Below are 23,486 nucleotides of genomic sequence, written 5' to 3'. Positions count from 1 at the left end.
AAAAAACAGCTACATAATAAAGGCGATGTATTGAGTTATTGGCCTCGTCATGGTTAACTTTTGCCTGCGAACTTCGGTCTCGAAACGGCCTTCAAGCCAACATCTCGGAGCTCACAACCTTGCCCCAAAAACATTAAGAAACGTAGAATAACAAAAAAATGCCTAAAATAACAAAACATATTTTAAATAACATTAAAAAAAAACATGACTTTGGTTTTGTTTTGTTGTTGATGAAGTGACCTGGAGCCTAATGTAACTTGGATGTTAGGCCTATGTTTGTTTCCCAATCCAACCCTGTGTCGGGCCTCATAATATGCATTGATCGCCTCCTTGCAATTGCCAAGGAGCTCCAAGGGAATTGTCCGGAATTCGATTGAGTAACAGGAACAGTAATTTACTTCAAAATCCATTAAAATATTAGACAGAAGTTGAAATATATTTGAAGAAATATATTTTGCAAAATCGGCCGGGCCCGATTCAGCGTTGCGTGTTACGACGACAGGCCTCTTTTGGGGGAGACAAGATGGCGGAAAGTGCACTTCCGGTGGCTTCACGCACGGAGCCGTGGTGACCAATCCAGCAGTAGAGATCAGTGATTCCAAATCGTCAGGGGGTATTGTGTTGTTGTTGTTGTTGTTGTTGTTGTTGTTGTTGTTGTTGTTGTTGTTGTTGTTGTTGTGTTTTTTTAATTTTTTTTTTCCTATTCTCTCATGTGCACGCGTTTAGTATGAAGCTCACTGCGTTCGCTATTATTATCAATCAAACCCAAATTTTTTATTTTTTTTCTGATTAACTGAATTAATTAGCCCTTAATCCCATTAATTCCTCATTCAGTGGACGTCAATCACTTCAGATCGGACTTCGTTGACGGATTTCCTCTCACAACGTCATCATTTTTCTCCATAAATCTCCTCATGGACGTTTAATTCGTGTACGTACAGTACGTACAGTACGTTTGCAAATGCCAGAGAGGCGTGAATGGCAAACAGAGCGTTCGACGTTTATCAAATGTTTTCAATTATTTGTAGTTTACGTGCCTTTTATTAGCACTGACGATTATACGAAGTTTAGAGTCATGAAAACTCGATTATCTATTAAAATAATGGAGGGTACACGTTGGGCGGTGTATGGTAAAGTGCGCTACTTCCTCGGTCAATTTATCGGTCATTGCGTGTGAAGTTGTGATGTACACGTATAAGCGTGTCCCGCCGCAATTATAGACATTAAGGGGGGGTGGGGGTGATGTGCCGTCTCACACAAATCTGACGTGCTGTTTCAAACGTGCAATCGACGGAGCGAGTCAGAGACTGGTGATTCAGTTACCATGGCCGAGCATTCTGAGTGTCCAGCTTCTTGGAGGGATGAGTACCGACGGGCTCGGCTGTTGTTGGAGGACGAAGCTCAGCGAGATCCGCCCGATGAACCGTTCCGCTCTCAATACGCGGCTCGGAACGTGCTGGACAAGCTGCTCGCTGAGCTGGAACAAGCCGACCAAGCGGGTGGTCTGTTGCCGGTGCTCCGGCGGGCGGCCGTTCGGAACCTGCAGGCCACGGTGTGTCAGGATGTGGAGGAGGCGGCGGCGAGTCTGGAGCTCCTCGAGGAGATCACTGAACGCCTCAACATCGAGTCCCTGCGGCCCGAGTCGGTTTCACTGGCTATGGCTGTGCAGGTTTGCTTGGTGGTGGGAATTGTGGCCATTGTGTTTACTTATTGAACAGGTCGTGTCAATTATGCATTGTTTGGCAGGCTGACCGACGTGTGCACGCAAACACTCAACAATTGAATCGTGAAGTCCCCCCACTCCAAATCCTGGTGGCGTCCCCTCTACATCCCCTCCCGAACCTCAAATGGCCACAGCTAACACTGCACGTGAAAAGGCTGAATGCCTAATCTCTGTGTTTCTCTACCCACCTTACCCAGTCGTACCCACATGTCCCTGGACTATGTGTCCTTTTCTCCTGACAAGGTGGAGAGTTTGCTGTCAAACCTCGACTCAGATTCTACAACCGGTCCAGACGGCATCAGCCCACGTGTCCTAAAAACCTGCTCTTCTGCTCTTGCTCACCCTCTCTCTGTTCTGTTCACCCTCTCATTTGCTCAAGATCATCTGCCATCTGCTTGGAAATCAGCAAGCATCACTGCCCTGCATAAAAAAGGTACAAAAACAGAACCCTGCAACTACAGACCCAACAGCCTTCTCCCAATCATCAGCAAGGTTATGGAATCCATCATCGCTTCACACATTAAATCCTTCCTCTTCTCCAATGTCTTGATTTCCGATCATCAATTTGATTTCAGACCAGGTCGCTCTACCCCGGATCTGCTGCTTCTGCTCTCCCAACAATGGATGGAGGTCCTCAATTGCAAACATGAGATCAGTCATCTCCTTAAGCATATTGTGTCCTTTTGATGCGGTCTGGCACCCTGCCCTGCTCACCAAACTCTCTTCTTATGGTATCCAAGGCAATCTCCACTCATGGCTCGCAGATTTCCTCTCCTGTCGCAGTCAACGCGTAGCTCTTGATGGAATTTTCTTATCTCCTCTTCCTGTCCAGGCTGGAGTTCCTCAAGGCAGTGTTCTTGGCCTTGTTCTTTTTCTGGTTTTCATCAATAATCTCTCAGATTCCCTGGACAGTCCTCTTTATCTCTTTGCTGATGACTCGCTCCACGCACTACCGTACCATCCATCAGCCCTCAGTTCGGCAAGCAGCAGCCTCTTCACTCTCTGCAGATCTGGATAAATTGCAAGCTGATCCAACACTTAAAATCTGTCTTCCAATCCTGACAAATCTTACACTCTCACGATGTTTCTCTGAAAGTACCATCTGTAACCTCCCCCTCCCCCCCAACCTCCCACCCCTTCTACTTTCTTAACAATCCTCTGGAAGAAGTCCTTTCATTCAAGCTTCTGTGTCTCACTATCTGCCATGATCTTTCCTGGGAAAGCCACATCTCCAAGCTGACCTCCAAAGCCAGTCGCCTTTGATATTTGACGATTGGGCATCCTCCGTCGTGCAAAGTCCTTCCTTGGCACACCTGAGCTTCTGACCACATACAAAGCTTTCATCTGCAGCCTGATGGAGTACTGCTCTCCTCTCTGGGCTGGCACTCCCGCCTTTCACCTTTCTCGGCTTCACGCTGTGAAAACCAAGGCATTTAGGATCATTGGTATCTCCTGCAATGAAGCTGAAGTCTTTGGGTCTCTCACTCTTTCACCGGAGGCAGATTGTATTGGTAGTCTTTGTCTTCAACCATTTCCTCTCTGGCCTTGCCCCCCCCCCCGGCTCTGTCTGTGATCTGAACCCCCCCCCCTTCCCTATATTTACTCAGGGTGCTTAAGGTCCACTAAAAACCCCTTCTGGTGAAATTGCCAAAATCAAGAATCACTGCTCACCTTCACTCTTTCCTTCCTCTCCCCCCCCCCCCCGCCCCACCTTTTAAACAAACTCCCACACTCTCTTCAATCCCACTCTTCCTTCCAGGTCTTCAAAATAGCTGTTTACCACCACCTCTTATCTTCCCCCATCCAAAACTATGATCTTTTCTACCCCCATTAATCCACTCAAAACCCACCTCCTTCAAATTCCCTTTTTTCCTTCCTGAAAGTCAGTCCCTGTAGTAAAAGTCACTGTAGTGAAAGTCAGTCCCTGATGTAAAACCATCTTGTTTACCCTGTGTACCCTGCTCCATCCCTCTCCCCTCCACAGGTATCCTGTTGTCTTTGTTCCCCTCTATTTTGTGCTTCTTTCTCCCACCCCTCTTGTCTCCTGCCTTCTTATATGTTTGCGTGTTAGCTCTTACACGAGCCTCCACTTGGTGTTCAAAAAACACAATCTGCATGCAAACTCTGCATTTCTCGAACCAATTGTTGTTGTTGTTGAACCAATTTGTGCACACCATACACATTGAGAAAACTGGAGATTAGTTTGGTTCTAAAAAATATATATATTTTAATTTTGGGAACACTACCACAAATTGTTCTCACCAGTTACATCACAACACTCTGCACCTGGATAGCAACACTTCCGTTCTTTTAAATACTCTAATAGGTCAGTGCAGGTATGGGAGCATGTGCGGAGCAGCGCGTCAGTACAGACCAAATTATATATGAGCCTTTCCACAGTAATGGGTAACCATTGTGTTACATACATAGTCCACATTAAGTGTGTCCAGTTTATCTTGCAAAGAAGGGAAATAAAAGACTGACCCATCCACTACTGGAATCCAACAGTAAGAAGATAATCTAACCCAGCACAATTTATTGATGGGGTGTTCTGTCTTCATTAACAGTAATGGCTCAAAGCCTTCTGTAACAAACGTGACTTTGGTCCGCAATCAGAAAGCCAGATTTTTGTACAGCTTTTACGGCGATATGGACTTACCACTAATGTTATCCTTTGTTACACATTAGTCATTTAGGTTAAGTTATGTTATCACAAAAATAACAAGACCGTATTTTTAAAAGTTGTGCAGCTTGAGCATTTTGTTTCTTTCATGACGAATTGACCGATAGCATAACGATTGTTACTCTGTTTTCAACCCCCCAGCATTCACATTAAAGTATATTTTTGGCAAATTCAGGTTGTGGGATATCATAAGTAAAGTCTTTTTACACATATAATCAAAACCAGTCTCAATCAAAAATATATGTGTTCATATAAAACTCTTGGTAAATCTATTTAGTTTTTAATATAACACTTAAGACAAAGATTTATTCCCATCACAGTGAATAAAATTTTATCTGCATGCTTTAATTTTAGGACAATAGCGGTTTTGCTATAAATAGTATATATCTACATTTATATACACCTCAAAACATGTTTGTGGTATTCTATGGATACTTTAGGAATTCTGTGATAGCTCCTGAAGATATGATCCTTAAATGTAGCATATTACTGTGGAACAGCTCGTATGTACATTTTTCATTTTTTGTTGCTTCTTGGTACCACCTATTTGATCATTCATTAATTCGGCTGGTTGAATCATTCCTGGGGTACGACTGTGCATGCTGTTGGTAATCAAGGCAGAAATTGGAATTTGGTCATGGTACCAACACACAGTGATCTACTTTTCTTTTCTTTTTATTCCTGCGCTTTCAAAGAAAAGCGGGAATATTGTGATTGTCTCCACCGTCCGTCCGTACGTCCTTCTGTCTTACCCTGTAACTCCTCCTACACCTTTGAAATAGGAACTTGAAACTTTGGGGCATAGTAGATATATGTATGGGGAAGTGCACAACACTTTCGGATTTTTGATATGACTCCTAGGGGCCAGGCCAGAGGGGTTGGGGTCATGGGGGTCGATTAAAAAAAAATTGTCTTGTAGCTTTTTTTTAAAGTGTATTTACCATTGTACATGGTAAATTATTTTATAAAGAACTTACTTATGTGGCCCCCATGAGTGACAAACAGTCACAGGTTTTATTGTATTTATCTAATTGATTATGAATAATGAATATTATACACAATTCATTCGTATGATTAAATTGATGCACAGTTCTATATTGCTGGACAGTGTTAAATTAATGTTTCATGAAATGTTGACATGCTTGCAATGACTTCTGATTTCGTAAACATAGTAAGTCTTTGGTCATAAAGCACATCAAATAGAAAATAATAGTCAATACATTTTGCAAGATAAAATTTCACCTTGCGTTAATGGGACAAAGCAGTGCGTGCGGGAATATGCGATGGTGTGCCATCGACAACGTAGTTCTAGTTTTAGTTTTTAGCAAGCACCACAATATCTTTAATATTCCCTCATAAATAATGCTAGCACATACCACTTCTGAATAACAGTATACCAATTGTTGCAACACCCTGCATGTGAAATGAACTTGGCAGTCTGTAGTCTGGTTAGGAATGAATTAGACAGCCTACAGACAAAAGGCCAGTGCACTGCCTCTGGGATAGTCTGTCAGTTCTCCCCAATAATGATTATATATATTTTTTTTCTTTCTTCAGACTCAGCTTGGAATGATATGGGTTAACAGAGATGACATGGAGAAGGCATTACCTTACTTGGAGGCTGCAGAGGAGATGTATAAACAATACAAGAAAGAGGTACATATAAAGCCAATTCTACTTGCAGGAAGACCATTGCAGTCATCATTTGAACATTGTATCCAACTGTCTGTCAGATCTTTGTTGTGCACGCATTTAAAGTTACCTTTTGGTGATTTATAACCACATGGTTTGAGCTGACTGTGCAAAGACATTGTCATTTGTCTAATATTCATTGGCACTGTTGTTTCCAAGCAGAAAGAAACAGGTGAAACCTAGGTATGATTTACCCTTTTTTATAGGTAGAAACAGCCCCTCTGGATATACACGAACTCTTCATGGCACAGGATGAGATGTATTCAGAAAAGGAGCGCAAGCGCAGGTAGGAGCATTAATTGTGTGAAACTTTAAATCGGTTTGCGCATTGATTATTTTTTCACAATGATTAGTTTGGATGGTGTCTGTAAATTATTGACTCGAGACTTTAAACTGGACCTGCACATCCTGCAGATTTGAGAAGGCGCACACACACACCCTGTGCTACTTAGCACTTGTGTGTAAGAAGCTGGAGCAGCCAGAGCGTGCAGCTGCATACTGCCTGGCCACATTACAGCGGCAACTCACAAGTCAGGACTATGACCCTGTGGACTGGGCAACAAATGCAACAATGCTTTCCCAGTACTACATTTTAGGACAGGTAAGGAGGTGGGGAGTTTGTGGTACAACTTAACACTCTACAGATACTGTTGGGTTTTTTGGGGGTTTTTTTTCCAATTATATTCCAGGACAAAGGTGGCAAATTTATTTGGTATTTAAGTGAAATAAAAATCGAATATCAAAAATTGTATCGTGATGTCCAATTATTATTTATCCCCCCCCCCTTTGATTCCTCGTTGGTCACTGGTGTTTCACAGCCAATCAGACACTCCAAAAGGCAAGACGTGGCTGTCTCCACATAATCACTGGGAAATTCCCTGAAGTTATCATACCTGTTCTCTCACCCCTGGTACACAGAATCCTGTGATGAGGCAGTTGCCTTCGAACAACTTGGAAGGCAAAAAACGACTCTCTCTAACCAGAAAGCAAATCCAACCGAAGATCATTCCACAAAGCCCAGGAGCAAGTGTGTGTCCACTCTCAGAAAAGCCAGAAAACAACTTCTGGCTGAACTCTCCTTCAAAGACCTGATTGTGCTTTGTTAAGTCTGTCTCTGGTGTATACTACTCCCCGCTCCCTTTTCTCACTTCAAATGGAACCACAGCTGACTGCTCGTGACAAGCCTGAATACCTCAATTCTTTATTTGCTTCCAAATCTTGTGTACCAGACCCCTCACTCCCTACACCTACCTTATCTCATACCCAACTGCTCCTGTATACTGTCTTTCCCATTTGAGAAGGTGGAAAGGTTTCTGGCCAACCTTGACTCTGATTCTGAAACAAGCCCAGACACCATTAGTGCATTTGACCCAAAGCCTTACTCTCCTGCTCTGCTCACTCAATCGTTCTCTTTCGGTCTGTTTCCATCTGCCTGGAAGTTAGCAAGTATCACTGCAATACACAAGCATGGTGCAAAATGTATCCTTGATTACAGGCCTATTACCTTGCTTCCAATTGTAAGCAATCTCATGGAATATATCATTACAGTTGACATCAAATCCTTCCTTTTCTCTAACGGACTGATCAGTTAGATTTCAGACACGGTCATTCTACCTTGAATGCGCTGCTTCTACTCTCAACAATGGATGAGCCCTCAATCTTAGACATGAGATCAGGGCCGTCTCTCTGGACATGTATCCAGAATTTGATAGTCTTGCACCCCGCCTTAATCTCCAAACTATGCATATGGCATCCAAGGCCACTTCCTCCACCATATAGCTCTTATCAGGATCCTCTCGTCTTCTCTTCCTGCCAATGCTGGAATACCTCAAAGCATTGTCTTTGGCTTGTTCCTAATCTTCATCAATGATCTTTCTGAATACCTGGAAAATCCTGCCCATCTCTTTGCTGATGATGCCATCCTCTGCCGAATCATTTCTCATGAAGGCAGGCAGCAGCCTCTTTCCTCTCTGCAGACCTTCATATAATCAGGAGCTGGTTCAACATGTCTGGCAAACCTTCCCATCTACTTCCCAAACAATGGCTTGTTGGCATGAAGGCGGGGTGTCTTGCTTGCTCGGAAATGTTCGGGTCTGTTGTTGTTGTTGAAAGCGTGGTTCTTTTATTGCCGGTTTTATACATGTAAAAACGTAGGAAAAGGTCACAGGGGTTAATCACATACTGGGAGAAAGCACCTGCCTCCCCCCCCACCCCGTGTGGTGACATGTAACAACTTAAGCTGACAGTTTCCCTACTTAAATTGCATCGATATATCTCCTGCTTGTCCACGGACCATGCTACCCTCTACAATCCTACCTTCGCTATGAAATTCCTCCATCTCCCCCACAAACATTATGCTTGCACATTGTAAACAATAACGAACCATGCTTCCCCATTGCCTCAGGTTGCTCACCTGCATTTTTTTTCATTCATTTATTTATATTTTCATTTATGGACGCTTTCCGATAGTTCTGTAATTTCTTTACCAGTGTATCGGCTTCGATTTCCATCAGCACGCAAAATTTCAGCTTTCTATGTCACCCGGAAGGTACTGAACTTTAATATCAGTCAGTGAGTCAATGAATCGATAGTTAGAATGAGCTTTATATCTTAGAATATATATATATATATATATATATATATATATATATATATATATATATATATATATATATATATATATATATATATATATACGAATCTACGCCCGCCCGGCGTGCGAGTGACCGCGTTAACTAATAACGGCCGCTCGCCCACCGAACGGACAATTCAGTCGTGACTTTCTGGAACAACGCCAGAAACCAGTCACGAGTGGGTTTTTAATCCCACCACGGCCCAGTCCGTATTCTACCTGTGCGCGACAGGGTCAATCGCCGAATATCGATATACCTAAGTATTCGCGCGGGTAACCTACCGAGGGACCGTACCTCGGCGAAGGCCTGTTTGGACACGAACCGCTTAAGCGGTTCGTTCCGTTCTGGGATAACCAAGCGGGTATTATCGCCGGACCCGATTCTATTTATCTGTATTTAAAACCCAACTCGTATTGCGAAAGCAAGATAGCAGTTCAATTTGGGGAAAAAGGACACGATGAACGGGTTAACATTCACACAAGCACATTTATACAGCACATATACAAACAATCATGCAGTCATGCAGGTAAGCAATGATGGAAAAACACGCATGCAGTTGTTTGTTGAAGACTGTGGGATGGGGACAAAGACACGGGCAAGGCGAAAACATTACAACCGATTTTTGTTTATCATTAATGTACACTTAAGCAGCTTTTACTTATCGGGACTCGGCGCCACAACATTCATTCAAAGAAAAACAAGGAAAAGACCCCCTCACAGACAAGGGAGTCAGACTGGACCTCTTGGGTCTTTATGGCGTGGGACTTGGCAGACCGAAAGAGTCCCACAAGACCGTTGCAGGTTACCTGCACCCTCGTGGTGCCTTGATGGGGCGAGTCGCGACATCCCGTCCCCACGGCAGCTAGCGTAGCCGCGGTTGTGCCCAGGCCTTGCCAAGCGGCAGGCGAGCTCTCTCCGGTTCTCCCCACACGCACGCGCAGGTTCGCGCGACACAGCAGGGCTGCGCCTCCAGCCCGCGTCTCCCTCGTGACGCCCGGACCTCCACCGACCGACCGCTCCAAGTTCCTGACTCGGACACGAGCCCAGATCTCCACGCAGCTCCGGCAGAAGCAGCCCAGGTCCTTCCGCGCCGTCCAGCGGCAGCGACAACTCCAGCTACGACAGAGAGAGATTCAGCAACGACCGAGAGAGCTTCAGCAACGACAGCGAGAGAGTGGCAGAAACGAGAGAACGAGAGAGAACGAGAGAACGAACGAACGAACGAACCGTGTGCGCTTTTTATTACCCACGCTCCGCCCCTCCGCTCTCGCCCCGCCCTCCTTCCAGAACATGCGGGAAACTTCCAGAACATGCGGGAACCTTCTCGAAGGAAGCGTTTTCCCGCCAAATCGGGGACGCTCCCTCGCTGCTGTATTTGTCTTCCACACGCCGGGTGGAATTCACCGTGGAGACACCATTCTTCCGGGGGAGGGGGGAACGGTGGCTGCCTGCTTTCCCTCGATGAAGGCCAGGCCTCTAGCAACCATGTGCCGAGGTGGAAACTCGGTGGTGTGGTTATGAGGGTTGTGGTTAAGGTGGTTGTGTGAAGCGGTTGGTCCAAAATAACGATAGCAAAGAATAACGGTTAACTCAAAGATCACAGCCCTGTCCACACGGATAATACCCATTAAACAACGGTGGGGAAATCTAACTGAACACGGACTTATCGGCATAACGAACTAAGGACCTACATGGTGTTCTGCAAATTTCCACAGCCGTAACAATATTGTTGTGGTTACCAAATTCGCAAACCACCATTCAGGTCCCTTAGGTGAGGTATCTCGGTAAGTACATGTGTAGTTAGGCCCAAACCCGTTGTCTAGTGGGAATACATGTCATTTATGCGTGCTGCGACTCTTCAGGATAGCCGTTTTTCTTTTGCTATCTTTATTTTGGACCAACCGCCATGATTACCACCACAACCACAACATCAACCACCCACCGCGGCGCCGCTTCACGTCACACCTCGCAACCGTCGCATCGCCACCGTTCTTGCGCCGCTTGTGGGTACCGGTGTTGGACTCGTGCAGGGCGCGCGCCGAACAGCGTGTACAAAACCACGGATTTTCCACTTCAAAAACGGATCAAAAACGACACACGCCCACTTTTTGCCGTCCAATCGGTGAGCGAGGGGCGATTTGGCCCTGCCTCCAGGGCGTTGAAGGGCGATCGATATATGCAAATTTATGGATCAAAAAGCATTCACGCCCACTTTTTCTCGGGCCAATGGGGAGCGAGGTGAAAGGTCGAAGGGAGGGGGTCAAAGATGAGAGGGCGAAGCCACGGGGCTGATATAAGCGACCGTGTTCGTCAGTCCAGTGAGTAGTAGAGTCGAGAGGGAACAGAGAGTTAAGACTTCGCGGGCGGTGGAGTTGGCAAGAAGGAGCTGGTCGTCGTGTGCGTTGGAGTCGGAGCGGAGGGGACGGAGCTGTGGAGAGGCGGCGAGGGCAGACGAGGGGGTGCTCGCGTCGTGCAGGGAGCTGCACCCCAGGGAGGCCGACAGCGCGACCTGGCCGAGGTGGAGACGCTCGTTGCGGGGCAATAAAAATCCTCTATACCCCGAGCATCAGCAACCCCCTCCTGTTTCCCCCCGCGCTGAGATAGTGCGACCAAGGGGGCCCCTTTCCCACCCCCTACCAGACACTGCCCGCGAGGCCCGCGGAGTTGAGGCACCATCGCCGCTCCGCGTCTCATCACCAGGCGGGTAGGCCCGACCCGGTCTCGGCCTCAGGCCCGCCTCATCCTTGAGGGTATTCTTTCCTTGGTTTTGGGTATGTGTTGTCGGCGCCGTCTGTGAAGTAAAATTGTATAAGTGTTGCCGTGTGCTCGCGTAATCGGTATTAGATCTGCATTGTCGCATTTGCTTTTTGTGTAAATTGAATTGTGTTTTTCTTTTCTGTGTGCTTTTGGTGGAATTGAATATGTGTGCTTTCCGTTCATCGCGAATAAATGTGCTTTGTGTTGAACTGTTTCCCGCTTCGCTTCGTCATTTCTTTCTTTGAATCCTCATCTTGCTTCACGTAAAGGGTTGGTAGTGGGCTGAATACGCCCGATAATTAATCGAACCGTCGAGGTCGACGAATAACACCGCTCGGTTATCCCGATAGTACGGAACGGGTCGCTTAAGTGGCCCGTGTCCGAAGTCGACCTGCGGCGAGGTGCGATCGCCCGGTCTACCCTCCGTGTGGGTACTGAGGTGGGTCGAATTTGGCGAGCAACCCTATCCCACGCGGGGGCTGATTGGCTCGATCGCGGTGAGACCGAAAGGTCCACCCGTGACTGGTTCCCGGCGTTAGTCCGAGAGGGTCACGACTGGATTGTCCGTCCGGTGGGCGACGTGCCGCGATTCGAGTTACGTGGCCGTCAGCACGCCGGCGGGCGCGAATCCGCAACACTGGTGTCAGGTCGTGCGATACAAATCCATCGCCCTCCTCGCGGCACTGGTATCGGAGAACAGGAAAACGGGCTCTCCTGTCTCCGGCTAAATTCACGGGAATCGGTCCAGGGGTGAGAGAAGCGACCCCCGATTCCCTCCAAATTACGAGCGAACGAAATTAACCCTTCACGAGAAGCAAGATGGCGTCTCAAGGCGAGCGGGAGCCGGGGGTATTAGGAATGGATGTAGAATGTGTAGGATCCATGGCCCAGGATGGAATGCCCGTGCAGGAACACGGACTCGCCCAACTGAACCCAGAGCCCGAAATGGGTGCGGCAGCGGCCGCAGTGTATGACACCTCCCCCCCCCCTCTCCACCAAAACCCTTCCCCAACCCTTGCCGAAACGGCTCAGCTGAGTGCATCCGACATGGCCCAGCTATGCGCCATGCTGGCGGCAATGACAGCAAGGATGGATGCAAATACAAACGAAATGAAAGGCATGAACGAAAAGATGAATGCGGAAATGATCGAAAAGATGGATTCAAACACAAATGAAATGAAAAACGAAATGAACAAGCAAATAAACGGAATGGAAACAAATATGAGGGAAGAAATGAAAGAGCTACGGGGTGAGACGCAGAACATGGGCCGATGCCTGCAGGCGGGCATGAAGGCCGTGACCAGGGAGCTGGGAATGGCGACTCCACGTGTGGAAGCAAACGAGCTGGAAGGGGGTGCAACGGCTGGCAGGCCCGCGGTGGAGGCGGGTTAAAAAAATAATTCGGGGGGCGTGTTGGGCGAGGGTCGTGACAGAGGAATCGACGGTGACCAAGAGGGAAAAATTAAATGGGGAGACCAAAACGTGCGAGACGAGACACGAGGTGACGACGACAGAAACTTATAAATGTATAGAGACACGGGAGATAGAAAAAATAGAGGAGAGACAACACGATGAAGACGGGGTAAGTGACGCGCACACACACACGGAGGTTGTGGAGGATAGTGAGGTTGAGCTCGCGGAGCGTGTAGGGACCCAGTGCGAGCACCTGGATGGCCTCCTCCAAGAACGAAGGGGGAGGGAGTATTCCCCCTTGAGGCGAGTCACGACCAGGTGAGTTCGGTCGTGCTTTGCGAGGTTGAGGGGACGGGTGCTGTGAACGGGTGCACGGAAAGCTTGGGGGGTATAAAGGCCCCGGAGACCCTTGTGGGGACACGAATCCCCAGTGTGGTTGTCCCTGTGTGTGTGGTGCAAGGTGTGAGTGCGGCACCGTGTGTGGAAGCGACCCCGTGTGTGAGTGGTGTGGTGGCGATGGTGCCGGAGTACGTGCTTCCCAACACGCCGAGTGTGGATGGGGCACCGCGGGTGAGTGCCCCCGCGTGTGTGGGTGAGGCACCGTGTGTGAGTGAGGCCGTGTGTGTGGATGAAACGGCCAGTGTGAGTGAAACACCGCGGGTGAGTGCCCCCGCGTGTGTGAGTGAGGCACGGAGTGTGGATGAGGGACAGCGGTTGAGTGCCCCCGCGTGTGTGGATGAGGCACGGAGTGCGAGTGAGGAACCGCGGGTGAGTGCCCCCGCACGCGTGAGTGAACGGCCGTGTGCAAGGTCGCTGTGTGCAAGGGAGACCGTGTGTGTGAGAGAGCGGTATGTGAGGGAGATGTCGGTTGGCATGCGGGAGCACGCAGCCGCGTCTCCCGGTGTGAATGTGATGGAGTGGACTGTGTGCGTCGTAACACGCAGGTGTGCGTGGGTCGAATGGCGACGACGGCGACATGGGAGAAACGAAAGCCGAGTAGCGGCTGTAGTTGTTTCGGGGACCGTGCCGGGTTCACCCAGCAGTGAGCACGCGGTCCGTGCTGTGCAACGCACGAGGCCAGCACGTGCTCGCTTGCGAGAGTGAAGTCCCGGTCCGGAAACGCACGCGGTGGATTTGCCGATCCCGCGGACGGACAAAGTTTAGGCAGGTAAACGGATTTGGACCGCACGGGTTCTCCACGCGATCGTGTGTGTTAAGCTCCAACGGGCAAAGCACATGTGTTCGCGTGGGGAACCCCTCGAGACGTGGGGCTTGTGTTTTTTTTATGCGCCCGGTGACGTCATGGCTGCACGTGTGGTTAGAATCCGGCAGGAGGGGTATCTCTGCCGGATGGTACCGTCCAAGGAGGGACGAGGAACACGTGCAGCTGCATGACGTCACGGGCAGGTGTAAAGTGCGCGAGCTCTGAGTTGCCGCGCAGGTGCTGCGCATAAAAAAAAAAAAAACAAGCCTCACTTTCGGGTGCACAGGATTCCTGGGCAAAGGGTGGAAGACCCCCTTGCCTGGGCACAGGATGAAAACTAGTTAGGGGGAAGGGTTAGCTTCGTTAGACCGACTTCATGGGGCAGGGGTAAGTCCTCATGGAGTCCGTGGAATGGATTAGTTAGAGGGATTGTAGCCAGATTTAGGTTGGGTAAATAATTAATGGGATTATTTGAGGACATGGACAGACTTGTGAATGTGTAGAGGGGACGTAGTTTAGCTACGTAGTGTTAAAAGGAACGTGCTGTAGTTTAAGGGACGACGTGGGAGCACGAGTTAGTTAGGGGATGCAGTTAGAAGGATGGCAGAGTTCAGTGGTGAGTGTGTTGAAGAGTTGGTGAGTTGTGAGGTGAGTACTTGTTGAGTGAGTGAGGCCAGCTTTTCTGTGTGTGTGGAGTGAATGGGGAATGCATGGTGCGATGAGTGATTGGGGGGAGGAGTGACTTCCGCCCAAGGGACCCCGGGGTCAGTGTAGACTGAGTTAGGGGGTTAGTCAAATTGAAAAATGGAGGTTGTTTTGTTGTTGGTGGGAGTGTAGGCTCGAAACCCGTTTGGAGGGGTGCAGGAGCCCTGTTGACGGGCTTGGGAGCGTGGCTGCGAAAGGTGAGTATCGCTGAGTGGGTACCCCGGGCACCAGGCTAGTCGGTCGTGGTAGGCCAAGGGCCCATGGGGGGGCCGGGATAGCGTAGTGGGCACGGGTGCGCCTGCTTGGTGCGGGGGCCCGGGGCGCCATTAGCCGCGTGGGCAGTGTTGTGGGCACGGGTGACCCTCGGGAAGGGGCCCGGGAAGCCAGCCTGCCACGTGTGCGTTTCAGGGGAGGTGCCATGGGGGGAACTCCCCGGTGTTAGGGAGCTGGTAGGCTCGGAGGCAGTGTAGTGCCCGGGGGTGCCATAGCGGGAGATTCGGCAGAGGGTCTTGCCTGCCAAAGGGAGCCACGTGTCCCAGCCAGGAGACCGTGTGAGGGCACGGAGAGAAAATTGGGGGGCGAGGCCCGAAATTGTGAGGACACCAACACAGGCGACGGGAATCTGGGTTGTTAGAACCAATAGTTTAAGCAAGAGGCGCTTGTTGAAAGCCCCGGGGTAGTTTAACAGTTAAATGGTTAGGGTAGATTAGGAGATGTATCCCTCCGCACCATCCATCCCCTCGCTCTCGTTGTGGGCCGCTGGACCCACTTTGGGTTAGATCGCCGAACTCTGGGGAGGCCATTCTGAGGCTTCGTTGGGCCTCGACACAGGACGTTAGCTCTCCCTTATTCCCCTCCGGGAAGGGAACGTAGGGGTTGGGAGTAGGCTAGGTGACAGGATAGGTTAGCCGAACAAAGACGATAAAGGGGGTTAGGGGACGATTTATAGAGGGAAAGTAAAAATAAAAACAACAAAAAAATAAGTTGGGGCTAAATTGGGGTTTGACAAATTAAGGGAGTGGGTATGTACAGTGACAGGCAAAGGCGATAGGTTGGGAGGGAGACAGGTAGGTAGGTCCGAGCCCGCCTTCCAAGTGGCCAGCACCACCGCACTCCCTCCACCAACCTCCACGGAACGGCAAAGGCTGGCCAACTTCATCTGCAGCTGCTGTGCTGCAAGGCCTGTGCCGGCTGGATCGTCTGCAGCTGCTGTGCTGCAAGGCCTGTGCCGGCCAGTTCATCTGCCGGCTGTGTTTGCCTGCAGCGGCCTTCTTCTGGGGGCTGTGTTTGCCTGCTGCCTTTGCCATGCCATGCCCACTGCCCATGCTCACCAGCCCCGTTCAATTTTTGCTTTGCCCCCCCTGTTCATTGCCATGTGCGCCAGGATCAGAAAGCAACAGTTTGCAAGCTGCGAGAACTGCCCTGTTGGCAGCTACAACACGGGCCTGCAGTGGCGGCCCGTGCACCGTGTTTGTGTTCACCCATCCATTCGTTGTGCTCATTGCGTGTGCCACTTGAGCTGGCACGGAGACTACATTGTGCAGCCCATGCACCGTTGTGGTTCACTGCGTTCAGTTCAAAAGGGAAGGCCTTGGACTGCGTGTGAGCAGCCAGCCACGTTCCCTGTCACCTGCATTGTTTGAGCCAGAGACTGCATGTGGGCAGCCTGGCTCCCTGCTAACTGCTTTCTTTTGCAGAGTTCATTGATCCTGGGCCATGGTTTAGTGTAAAATTTGTAAGTTAAGGTTAAGATGTACTGTAAATATGAGTGCGCCCCCGGCATGTCTGTCTAGCGCCGGCAATTTTATTTAAGTCGTCCGTGTGAGTGAGTTTGTTTAGGTAGTTACGCAGCCCTCAGGTTATTTATTTTGGGGACACGAATACCATGAATGTCGCACTCAGGGATCCGTAGGTAAAATGTACTAGGGGAAAACTACACATGATGGCACACGAAAATTTGACGACTCGGGACGAGTCTGTAAAAAGGGGAGGGGGTAGTGTTGTGGTTACCAAATTCGCAAACCACCATTCAGGTCCCTTAGGTGAGGTATCTCAGTAAGTACATGTGTCGTTAGGCCCAAACCCGTTGTCTAGTGGGAATACATGTCATTTATGCGTGCTGCGACTCTTCAGGATAGCCGTTTTTCTTTTGCTATCTTTATTTTGGACCAACCGCCATGATTACCACCACAACATCAACCACCCACCGCGGTGCCGCTTCACGTCACACCTCGCAACCGTCGCATCGCCACCTTTCTTGCGCCGCTTGTGGGTACCGGTGTTGGACTCGTGCAGGGCGCGCGCCGAACAGCGTGTACAAAACCACGGATTTTCCACTTCAAAAACGGATCAAAAATGACACACGCCCACTTTTTGCCGTCCAATCGGTGAGCGAGGGGCGATTTGGCCCCGCCTCCAGGGCGTTGGAGGGCGATCGATATATGCAAATTTATGGATCAAAAAGCATTCACGCCCACTTTTTCTCGGGCCAATGGGGAGCGAGGTGAAAGGTCGAAGGGAGGGGGTCAAAGATGAGAGGGCGAAGCCACGGGGCTGATATAAGCGACCGTGTTCGTCAGTCCAGTGAGTAGTAGAGTCGAGAGGGAACAGAGAGTTAAGACTTCGCGGGCGGTGGAGTTTGCAAGAAGGAGCTGGTCGTCGTGTGCTTTGGAGTCGGAGCGGAGGGACGGAGCTGTGGAGAGGCGGCGAGGGCAGACGAGGGGGTGCTCGCGTCGTGCAGGGAGCTGCACCCCAGGGAGGCCGACAGCGCGACCTGGCCGAGGTGGAGACGCTCGTTGCGGGGCAATAAAAATCCTCTATACCCCGAGCATCAGCAACCCCCTCCTGTTTCCCCCCGCGCTGAGATAGTGCGACCAAGGGGGCCCCTTTCTCACCCCCTACCAGACACTGCCCGCGAGGCCCGCGGAGTTGAGGCACCATCGCCGCTCCGCGTCTCATCACCAGGCGGGTAGGCCCGACCCGGTCTCGGCCTCAGGCCCGCCTCATCCTTGAGGGTATTCTTTCCTTGGTTTTGGGTATGTGTTGTCGGCGCCGTCTGTGAAGTAAAATTGTATAAGTGTTGCCGTGTGCTCGCGTAATCGGTATTAGATCTGCATTGTCGCATTTGCTTTTTGTGTAAATTGAATTGTGTTTTTCTTTTCTGTGTGCTTTTGGTGGAATTGAATATGTGTGCTTTCCGTTCATCGCGAATAAATGTGCTTTGTGTTGAACTGTTTCCCGCTTCGCTTCGTCATTTCTTTCTTTGAATCCTCATCTTGCTTCACGTAAAGGGTTGGTAGTGGGCTGAATACGCCCGATAATTAATCGAACCGTCGAGGTCGACGAATAACACCGCTCGGTTATCCCGATAGTACGGAACGGGTCGCTTAAGTGGCCCGTGTCCGAAGTCGACCTGCGGCGAGGTGCGATCGCCCGGTCTACCCTCCGTGTGGGTACTTAGGTAGGTCGAATTTGGCGAGCAACCCTATCCCACGCGGGGGCTGATTGGCTCGATCGCGGTGAGACCGAAAGGTCCACCCGTGACTGGTTCCCGGCGTTAGTCCGAGAGGGTCACGACTGGATTGTCCGTCCGGTGGGCGACGTGCCGCGATTCGAGTTACGTGGCCGTCAGCACGCCGGCGGGCGCGAATCCGCAACAATATAGACATATAATCTTAGATCTTATCTTAGATCTTAATCTAAGATATATATGTATATATATATATATATGTATATATATATATATATATAGATATATATATATATATCCCTGTGTCGTAAGAGGCGACCAGGGTTGTGTCAGGAAGGGCATCCGGCGTAAAACATGTGCCAAATCACTATGCGGATCATACGGATGATCCGCTGTGGCGACCCCTAACGGGAGCAGCCGAAAGAAGAAGATATATATATATATATATATATATATATATATATATATATATATATATATATATATATATATATATATATATATATATATATATATATATATATATATGTATATATATATACATATATATATATATACATACATACATACATACATACATACATACATACATACATACATACATACTAGTTGAAGTACTTGGTGTTGCTTCGGGAAATTCAATGAAATGTAGATTTTAATATTTCCTGCATGACAAATTGGGTAATGTTGGCCTTGTGGTTTTGTACGAATTACCAATTTTGGGTGTTGCAAGTGCTTGGGCCGCTTTCCCCCCTTCTAACTTGTTTTAATTAATTTTATTTTTAAAATACAACAAATCATTACAACCTCGACATGCAATCTTCACAAAACATAATTACTCTCGCTCCAGGGAAAATCCCAGGCAGTGTACAAGGACATATTCACTCAGAAGCCTGAACACTGAGGTGTTATAATAAACCTGTGTAAAGCAATCTTTATTTTATTTTTTTTTAATAACAGCTGCACGTGTAAACACTACAACAATTAGGTTTGTGTTAACAACAAATCACGATATAGAGTACAACTTAAACATCCGATATTCACAACAAAACATGTTGCTCGATCGCTCCCTGGAAAAAGAAAATGCATGCAGTGTACAAACACAACACCTGATGAAGGCTTAAAGGCAAATTATCTGATTATTATTTATTATCATTATTATTATTATTATTATTATTATTATTATTTTATCCAAACATAGCCCTTGACTTTCCTCTGGATGAAGGAGGATGCTCTGTAAAGTTTGGTTGCACTGTTTTCTGCAGGATCTGAATGCATTACAAACAAACTTCTATATTCATTTTTTATATATATATATATATATATATATATATATATATATATATATATATATATATATATATATATATATATATACTTCTGCTCCAATGGAGGTTGTTCATTCTCTCATCTATGAGGAGTGTAATCTATATGCCCTGATGAGGTGCTCCATTGTTAAATGTTTCTTGTTTAGTTTGTTATATGTGTGTACATTTTGCTAAATTTGATTCATGCCCTGGCAGCAGCAGTACGCTGTGGGACGACATTGCTTGGCTGCTGCTTCGGTTGTGATAGACAAGGTCCCAGAGTTTGAGGGTGAGCTACCTCTCATGTTAACATAATGTTACTGTTATTGTAACTTGCGTACAGTGGATCATTTTTCTTTTAATTGTGTTTTTAAAAAAAAAATTCCCACGACCCTGAAAGAAAAAAAAAACAATACAAACATACAGTTATATGTATTACTGTTTATTCTAAGCAGATATGAAAGATAATGTATTAAAAAAAAATTCAAAATAAAATTGTAGCAAAACAATTTTTTTTGCATAGCCTGGGACTAAATTGGTCACTTCTGCATTGTTCGAGTGGAATTTCCCATGATCCTGATGGTCAAAAATCCAAAAAACACACAGCATTATGAAGTACCCTTATTCGAAGCATGTATGAAAGATCACAGACAAAAACGTTTTGATAACAAAATTTATAGGGAAACAAAAACCCTGCCGGGTCAATCTGACCCATGAATGCATTCGCGGGGGTATTGCATTTTTAAAATATATTTTCTCGTGATCTTGAACGAAAAAGCAAAAACAATACACACAGCGGAATATGCATTACACTGTGTTCTAAACACATGTGAAAGGTCATGTGTAAAAATGTTTTGTTGGAGCGAAATATAGGTTAATGAATACTTGGGTCTATCTGACCCATGATTGCATTAATGTGAACTTTTTTTCACATGAAATTTGTAATGACATTTTTCAAACAATCCCGAAAAATATATATATATATATATAAATTAAACAAACACACAGGAATGTGTAAAACCCTTTTAGTACAAGCATTTTAGCAGAAATATTTGGTCAACCTCCCACAAATTGCAACAAAAGCAAAATCAACAGATTTTGATTCCTGGATATGTCCTCCAGGACATATCTGGGACAAAAAAGACCTAAGGGATCCTCCTGGGGATCCTGAAATCATGGACCAATATGGCCGCCACCCGGCTTCAGTGAAAATGAGAAAATTGTAAAGATTGATATTTTAACATGTAAATATATGTTTTTCTGCATTCTAATTGTTTCTAGTTATGGTCAGTTTATTGATATACAAGAATAATTATAAAAAGTGAAATGTATTGAGGGTAAAATAAAAAATTGTAGCTTTTTTTTGTTCAAAAATGTCAATTTTTTGTCCTGAAAAACAAAAAAAAAATTACCTGATACTGATTTTGACTCCTGGACAAAAAAAATAAGAAATGTTGAAGACACAAGATGAAATCAAGTCTATGGCAATACAATATAATTGTGTAAATCATTGAAACATGACAAAATTCACAATTCCACTCGGGGCAATCACATCTGCCTGACGAAGGTTTCAAAATGAAAATGGAAATTCGCATTAAACTCAGAAACTACATCGATTATAAACTTACTATACATGTTGAGAAAAATCAAGCGTATTAAAGTTAGAACTCGACAATGTCGTCATCATCCTCATCATTGTCACATGGAGTGTTTGTGCAGCCAGAGCCCCTGCAGTTTCCACAAGCTGGAGTGCACTCAATGTTGTGCTTCTTGCATGTGCATCTCATGGTGCTACATTCAGCCTGGCAGTTGCACCTAATGACACGTAATATCTTTTCAGGAGCTGGAGCTATTGGTGTCTGAAGTGGCACAAAACCCTTGTCACACTTCTGCCAACCCCAATCTGTGGAAGAAGTATGCAAGTCTGACGTCTTGAAACGAATCAAAGACCACCTTCAGAAGCATGCCGAGTCTGCAAAGATATCTTCTAGAACTTCAGCGCTCTGGGTTCAGTATATGGACATGCTAGACATTCTACGCAAATACATCCGGGCAGAGCGCGCTGGGAACTGGGCACTACATCTACAGGCCATCCAGGAAATGCTGCCTGACCTGGCAGCCTCGGGCCACAACCTGTATGCCAAATCTGCGAGGGTGTATCTGCAGCAGATGTTCAACCTCAAAACTCAACATCCCAATGTCCAACAACGTTTTGATGAGGGGTCCCATGTGGTTTGACAAAGTGATCGCCTGTGGGCAGGTCTTTCATCTGACCTGATCATCGAACAAGTTCTGATGAGAAGTTTGAAGACCAGCGGGGGGCTCACACGAGGGCGAGGAATGACATAGCAACAACGGCTGGTATGGCTACTATCAATGCCTGCCTGTGCAGAAATAAACCAGGCAATGCAGGAGCTCACAGGTGTGAACTACAACACTGGAGAGCAGAAGAAGGACATGACCAAGGCAAGACAATCTCGTGACTGGAAGGACACACTATCAGCTCTTCAGTATTTACAGGAACGGAATCCGTTCAGTAGTGATCCTCGTCTGAGGAACATTCCCACTGGAGTTCATGCACACCCCACCGTCAACGTCGATACAGCACATGCTGTAGGAGCCAAAATATTGAAATCTATGGATGGGAAAACACCTGCTGAGTACACATTTAAGAAGAAAGACCAAGTTGTCACCCTCGGCATGAAGTCATCTGTCAAGAGTGATGGAGAGTAAGTCCAGGTTGACCCACAACTCCTCTTCCAGAGACTGATCACTGTTGCACAGACAGCAGAAGAACTGGAGTCGGCCTTCTAATATGAACTGTGCAGCTGTCCACCAGCCCTCTTTGATTCCTCTCTTCAGCTCCGAGAAGCACACAAGCCAGTCTTTGCTGATGCCATCTGGGATCTTCTTAGATCCGATGTCCCAGCCGATATCCCCAATGATGGGCAACAGTATGTTTTGGATGGCGTGGCACTTGTTCAACGCATTCCATGGTCTCGTGGATCTACATACAGAGACATATGCCACCAGTACACTGATTATGTAACGAAGAAGTACGGAGATGCCATAGTCGTGTTTGATGGTTATGAGAGTACCAACACGAAGGACATGACACGCCAGAGACGGTCTAAAGGGAATGCTGGCACTACTGTGACATTTACAGCTGACTTGCGTCTCACAATGAAGGAACAGTTTCTTGCCAATAGGCAGAATAAACAGCGATTCATTTTTATGTTGAGTGAAGAGCTTCAGAAGAAGAACTGTGAGACACACCATGCCTCAGGGGATGCTGATCTCCTGATTGTACTGAAGGCCATGCAGTCTGCTACTGTCACCAACACTGTGTTAGTTGGTGATGACACAGACCTCCTCGTCCTCCTATGCTACCATGCAAGTTTAGAATCCCGTGACCTCTTCTTTTGTCCCGAGCCAAAGAAGAACACGAAGAAGCCTCGCATCTGGAACATCAAGGCGACAAAGAAAATGATTAGTACAGACATATGCAAGCACATACTGTTTATACATGCAGTTCTTGGGTGCAACACGACATCTCATCTTCATGGGATTGGAAAGGAAGCTTCCCTCAAAAAGTTCAAAGCAAACAACACATTCCGTGAGCAGGCCAAGGTTTTTGATACATATCCAGCTTCCGTATGTGATGTGGCAGATGCAGGAGAAAAAACATTGGTGATAATCTACAACGGAAAGTCAACTGACACCCTGGACACCCTGGACACCCTCCGGTATCAGCGGTACTGGGACAAGGTGGCTTGGAGCTCCTCTCACGTGTAACCACAGACGTTACCACCAACATCAGAAGCAGCAAAGTATCACAGCCTGCACGTGTATCTGCAAGTCCAAGAATGGAAGGGATGTGCAGATGAACTTCTTCTGACA

The 23,486-nt window shown here is 47.4% G+C and overlaps 1 protein-coding gene across 3 annotated transcripts in view; it reads left to right on the top strand.

Moving 5' to 3' along the window:
* The first annotated feature begins 1,101 nt into the window (after positions 1–1,101).
* Positions 1,102–23,486, top strand: part of KIFBP (kinesin family binding protein) — a 35,166-nt gene continuing 12,781 nt past the window's right edge. Inside the window, exons 1-5 of one of the 3 annotated variants that reach the window (XM_085877243.1) lie at positions 1,102–1,681; positions 5,964–6,062; positions 6,305–6,384; positions 6,513–6,699; positions 19,803–19,875. In XM_085877243.1, the coding sequence (XP_085733369.1) occupies positions 1,325–1,681; positions 5,964–6,062; positions 6,305–6,384; positions 6,513–6,699; positions 19,803–19,875 (796 nt within the window). In that variant the 5' untranslated portion in view covers positions 1,102–1,324. The remainder of the gene's footprint in view (positions 1,682–5,963; positions 6,063–6,304; positions 6,385–6,512; positions 6,700–19,802; positions 19,876–23,486) is intronic. The other 2 variants (XM_085877252.1, XM_085877257.1) reach the window with 2 other exon arrangements.

Source organism: Eptatretus burgeri, chromosome 1 (assembly GCF_056783735.1).
Source record: "Eptatretus burgeri isolate ZD-2024b chromosome 1, Ebu_testis_v1, whole genome shotgun sequence".
Taxonomy (NCBI): Eukaryota; Metazoa; Chordata; class Myxini; order Myxiniformes; family Myxinidae; genus Eptatretus; species Eptatretus burgeri.
This window is presented reverse-complemented; position numbering and strand designations above follow the sequence as displayed.